The following is a 6,080-nucleotide window of genomic DNA, read 5'->3' on the forward strand; positions in this document are numbered from 1 at the left end:
AAAGTACAACATAAGATCTAGGTTTCACATCAATAGTGTGTCCCGTGACACCCACAGTTTTTTTAAATAACGGAGCTAACCGACTGTTTTTTAAGTAGTCAGATTAATTTCAAGTTAGTATAAAATATTTTTTTTTTGTTATTTAATAAAAAAATCAAAGTCGACTAATAAATAACATTATTACATAAAAAACAAGTAGACATTTTTGATTTTTAAAACGTTTATTTCAGTTATTACTGTAACAAATGGATTTTCAATTTTGCTGAACAGAAATTTCGTTATATAACATGAACTCGTTTAGTTGAAATTCATTCCAGGTTAAACTTTATACGTGTTCTATTTGAACTCGAATCATACTCCAAGCCGAGTGAGAGCTGGTTGAACTTGTTTAGAATTTCGTCGACGATTGAGCTCACCAGTTCTTTCACTTCGTACGATAATTCGAGTGGCGGATATTCTTCCTCTAACCCTAGTACATATTCCGTAGCTTCGGAATGTCCAAGTTCTTCTTCGTCCAAAATTGGTCCGCAATAATTATTATAAAATTGGCGCAAGAGATGTATCTCGATTTCCATATTGTATTCGATATTGTCAATTATTTCTTCGTGGTATTCTACGTCGAGAGATTCACTGTCAAAATCCAAGGTATCGCAATAACCCTTGAAATGATTCAAGGCGTCGGACACGTCCTGGTCGAACGCTTTCGGGGACAGCTGGTAAATACACGCAAGCGTACTTTGCATGCGCATCGCCAGCTCATCAATTTTACTCATCGTATCTATTATGACACCAACACATTTCAACGATTCGGAGGGATCGTCAATTTTCTTACACTGCTGGATCACGCCAACGGTGAAATCGTAACACTTTTTTAGATCATTGGCACACTGGCAGCTCAAAAACTGATGTGCTTGGCGAGTTTTACACTGCACGTTATCGTGTGTGACTATTACGCCATGCCGGTCGGATGCCAGTAAATCAGACAAGACAAAACGTTTTTCCGCGGTCTCTTCCATCTGTCGCACGATTATCCCAAAACCACCGTGATACGCCAGGTCCGGCCAACCGGGCTGAGATAAAATGAAATTCATAGAGTCGACGCGTAACGACGGATCTGTTTCTGCTGTTACATTATGCACGTAAAGCGTTAAAAAACACAAAATAAAACGTGGGACTTTCATATTGTTACACGTTGTTTGCGACGCTGACAAAGTACGGGATTGACTAAAATCAATTCCAGAAAAACGTATACGGATGATTGCTAAAAGTCGAGCACAAGAAAAAAGACACGTATTATTTTCTTATTGGATAATTACAAATGTAAAATACCATACGTGGTTATCTACGGCGAACGTTGGTTATAATTATTTTTTTTAATACGTATATCTGAGTCATACTGCATATGAATATTTATTTAGGTGGTGCTGTGAAATCGAAATAAAAAATCACAAATTACATCTATTGGTATTTAAAAAGAAATCTGGTTTGTCCGATTATAAATAATTGTAACGAAGCATTGCAGTGACAATAATGCGCTTCAAATTATAATTGTATTATATTAGGGTGGATACGATTAGAAGTGACGGTGTGTCTACAATAGTTTGTTAACGGTGTTACCCAACAGTCGTAATTAACAAAAGAGGTTATTTATTTTCTAGCACCTGTTGATCGTTGGCTTACTCGGACGTGGCAACCTACAAATTTACTACGATCAAAAAGTATTTTCCTTGTGTTTTGTATTTTTTTTTAATACAAAAAAATATTCGGATCTAATTTGACATAAACTTGAATCTATACTTAAATTTGTGTCCATAATCTGGAATGCAATTCAAATAGGCTTGGTGAAAAAATTAGACAAAATACAGAAAACATTTATTTTGCTCGGTTGCATTTGGATTAAACACGAAAGGACAGGCTATCAAATTATACAACTAGCATTTTGAATTGAAAAATAATTTTTTATTTATTTACACCTAACCTGGATTAATAGGATTAATAAGATAAAAGGATTAATTCATTTTTAAATATCATTAAATTCGAAATAACAATAAAATAGTATTGTGATACATTTTACATAATATTATATTAGAAATGTGCGAATGACTTTATTATAATAATACATATATATTTTGAAGAACAACTTTTAAAATACCCTGAGCACATTGTATCTAAAACGTTTGTGTCATATTTTAGTGACCATAGGCTAATTGTGACTTTTATTCCTTATGAAACAAATTGTGTTTCTATTAGAAAAAAAAAATAATTATTTTATTTACAAATATCTAAATATTAGTTTTGCTTTTATTTTCACTTTCTTCAATATTAGTCTAAAATACAATTATTGAAAAGCTGTGTCAATGAATAACATAAGATCTAAGCTTCACATCAATAGTGTGTCCCATGACACACACAGTTTTTTAAATAACGGCCCTAACTCAATGTTTTTTAAGTAGTCAAATTTGTATTAAATATTTTTTAACATTTCTTAATGTTAAATGTTTTTCCCCCTATCAAAACATTAATTGGCAATATTCCATTGCCTGCCAAAAGCCAGAAGTATTGTAAATAGTATAATTTGTTTCAATTTTTATAAAATTCTTTTAAAACTTTTCATGTTATTTATTGAAAATATCCAAATCTACTACTAAATCAAATTACTTTATCAAATATTACTAGACATTTTTGAATTTTTTTTAAACTTCTATTCTAAGTACAACTGCCGCATAATAATGATAAAAGGGATTTTTACAGCTTTGTAGGTTTTGTAATTTTCTAGAGCACCACATTGCCTAAAATTGTTTTTTTAAACACGGAAATCGGGGTCGCTGCATATAAGTGTTTATTCAGATGTTGTTTTTAAGTGTAAATAACGATACACAAAACCCTAAAATATTTGATTTATTGGCATCTTGGAAGAATACTATTTTATCCGTTTAAAAAAATTACTTTGCGTTTTCAGTCTTATTTGTACGCCTGACATTTGGCTGTATTCGTTTCCTTTTGATTACTTTTTTCGCATCGACGAAGAAAAACAAAATAATAAAATATCGTTGTAAAACCAACACCTTATAACAACTCAGGTGTACCCTCGACACAAACCCGTTTGGCGTTATATTATTTGCGTTAAATAAAAATACACACAACAAAGAGCGCTTTTCTAACACAGACATGAAATTATAGATACAGAGTGATGCAGTGATTCATTGGGGAAAAGACACTCATTTCCTCTTGAAATAATATTCAAAACTAATAATTGTAGCAGTCATCTTGAATATTTTGATGGGTATTTATAAAATTGATAATACTTTTTTTTTATAGAAATCGGACCCCTAAAACAATTCTTTTCGTTTTAATTCAAAGGCGGGATGAGTACAACTAGGATTTTTTTCAATTTAGGAATCTAGGATTAAAAAAATGAGTATTTTGTACATAGTTTAGCACATCGGGACGTGTGTTAAAATAATGATAAAGTATCCAAAATTAAACAAAAATTTAGAAATTATTGTTAAAGTATTGTTTATATAGTTCTTACTTAGGTGTCGACTCGAAAAAAAGAATTGTTTCATTTTAGAAAATCGTTTGTGTGTTTAAATTTTCCACTGTTTACACGAATAAAATATAGTGCTCGAGAAAGGTTATATAAAAAAAACATAGGTAGATATAAGTTTGTTGTTGTTTGTGTCAATCGCGGTTTGGTGTATTAACCAGTCTTTAGATAGGTGTATAACATAAATTAGGTCAATTAGGATTGAAAGTTATCAACAAGTATTGTAGGTATTGTCTTACTGAAATCCAAATTGATGTCTTGGACAAATCCAAACCAAAAAGAACAACCCGGGTGTAGTAAAAAGAAAAAACAAACAAATCACATCAAAGACCGAAATATTGAACATATTTTATTTTCACAAATGACAAATTATTAGTGTTATTTGTGACAATTTCTGTGGTTAAAATATGTCGATGGACAATCGTTAACTGTCTGCTAATCATCGTCTTCGTCAGACACTACTGTGAGTTGGAAAGCATAATCGTCATCACAACTTAGTTTGGTGATTTGACGGATGGGGAACAACGTGTTTTGTAAACTTATCAACTTGGGTTGGATGGCTACAAACTTGGCTTCGTCCTTATAAAATGTGTCAAACTGTTGGTTGAATTGGTCATCCAAATCCAATGCCTGGTCAGCTTGATCAGAGGAAACGCGCCCTTGAGCGGCTATATTCCAAAATTTCGAGAGACTTCCCTTTAACTCGTCCGTATCTTTTTCATATGACATGAACGCCAACAGAGTCTGAGGGTGTATCGAATTTATTTTATCATGAGGCTGGCACTTGTCGCCTTTTGCACCACTTTCATTGGAATCGCTCAACGCGCAGCGTCCAAAAACCTGAAACAAAAAAAAAATTACCATAATACGGTGAGGACCAGCGAGAATGATAATAATTATAAGAAAAAAAATACTGTCTTGCTATACACTATATCTTACTATACTATCGACTACAGAAACGGCAGGAAAACTAAATGTCAATAACTAAAGTCCTTATAATATTGATTAACTATGATTCAGTGAATAAGTTCAAAGAGATTGAGAGATTAGCCTTTTTTAAATTACTTTTATACTTTAATTACTTTTATTGGTTTGGCCACTTTTATATATTTTTCAAACATTTTTTAAGCGTTAGAATCATATCAACTTAAGATTTTCAAATGACAATATAACCCCTTTATTTATTGGTGGTATAAAAGAATACACGAGTATTCCTTCAGTATGAACGTACTAAATTTTTTATAAATAAATTGTTATTTTAAAATGCAAAATATATAAATTGATGGTTGTTTTACTAGATTTTGTAACGAATTTGTTCATTTTTAGAATTTTGAGTTATGGTGAACATATTTAGTGGCTAAATTACATTTTCTAAATTTAAAAATAAAACTTAGATGGAATTTTGTTCAAATTGTATATAAAGAATTATTTTAACTGAGCTGTTAGAAACAGATTCTAAATGGTCTAATAAAAAATAATAATTTCTTCAGTTGTATTTTTTTATTTAGGATTTTGATAATCCTTGTCTGTAGTAGACCAAAAAAATTGAATGTAAAATGACCTAATATTTTGGAAATATCTTCATAAATTAAATTTATTATAGTAAAAATAAGTAGTAAAAAACATTGGAAACAAATGCTATAATAATAGTCTAATAAAGTAACGACAAAATAAAAATATGGATTTTCAAGAATTTTATTTTAGCCAATAGTATAATATGTTTTTGTTATTACTATTTGGTATGTAAAAATTATAATAATTATATACTAGTGAGCTCCAAGTAAGTATACCAAATATTTGAAATGGTTTTGAATATTTTTAAATTTCGGTAGATTATAACAAATTTGAAGGTTTTTCGTAGTGAAATGAGTTTTGGAAATTTTTATTAGTTTTAGAGTTGTATTGAACATATTTAGTGGCCAAATTACAGTTTCTAAATTTCAAAAAATAAACTGAGATTAATTAAGAAGGATTTTTTTTTAAATTTTATATTAGAGAATATGTTAACTAGAGAATTAATAAAAACGTTGGAAACAACCGCTAAATAGTCTAATGAAAAATAATTATTTCCCATATAGACTTATCTGTTGTATTTTTAAAATTTTTTTTTTACCTAATTGTTTAAATATAATACTGATATTTAATCTATAAAAACAAGTGTGTAGTATAATAGCTCTTATTTTTTGCAAACTACCTATTAAAGAACATTATAAAATAAGTATAATACTTACCATAGCGATAAAAATGATTGCGAAAGTCTTCATTGTAACAGATCTGTCAATAGCGTCACAGTTAACTTTGTTTTACTCAGATCAAATTATAAATAATTTTTTCGCGTTATTCCATATTTATAGTACTGTACCTGCTATATACATTGTACAGTAATTTGCATAATTTATTATTTAGGCGTAACCGCACTCTGTTAAAAATAAATACATTTATAATTAATTTTTTGGTTTTTGGCCTACTTTATGCATAAGCTTAGCGAGTAATTTATTATATCAGTCAATATTGTAATTATACTTAATTATTT

The 6,080-nt window shown here is 29.8% G+C and overlaps 1 protein-coding gene across 1 annotated transcript; it reads right to left on the bottom strand.

Annotated features, from left to right (window-relative positions):
- Positions 1-3,875: 3,875 nt before the first annotated feature.
- On the bottom strand, positions 3,876-5,850 carry LOC126836901 (uncharacterized). The gene is made up of 2 exons (XM_050570618.1): positions 5,779-5,850; positions 3,876-4,387 (listed from the first exon to the last, which is right to left on the bottom strand). Exons 1-2 carry the CDS (start codon positions 5,809-5,811, stop codon positions 3,983-3,985), a joined length of 438 nt encoding a protein of 145 aa, XP_050426575.1. The 5' UTR covers positions 5,812-5,850; the 3' UTR covers positions 3,876-3,982.
- Positions 5,851-6,080: the final 230 nt, after the last annotated feature.

This window comes from Adelges cooleyi, unplaced genomic scaffold, assembly GCF_023614345.1.
Source record: "Adelges cooleyi isolate 19-005CV unplaced genomic scaffold, UGA_ACOO_1.1 ACOO_flye_CR_arks_rails_tigmint_CR_PRNA_247, whole genome shotgun sequence".
Taxonomy (NCBI): domain Eukaryota; kingdom Metazoa; phylum Arthropoda; class Insecta; order Hemiptera; family Adelgidae; genus Adelges; species Adelges cooleyi.

What these genes read in the sequence shown, in the direction of transcription:
- LOC126836901 (XM_050570618.1), bottom strand. Translation starts at nt 5,811, where the DNA reads ATGAAGACTTTCGCAATCATTTTTATCGCTATG. An exon ending in CAATCATTTTTATCGCTATG is followed by an intron (nt 4,388 to 5,778) that starts GTAAGTATTATA and finishes TTTTTGTTTCAG; the next exon opens with GTTTTTGGACGCTGCGCGTT.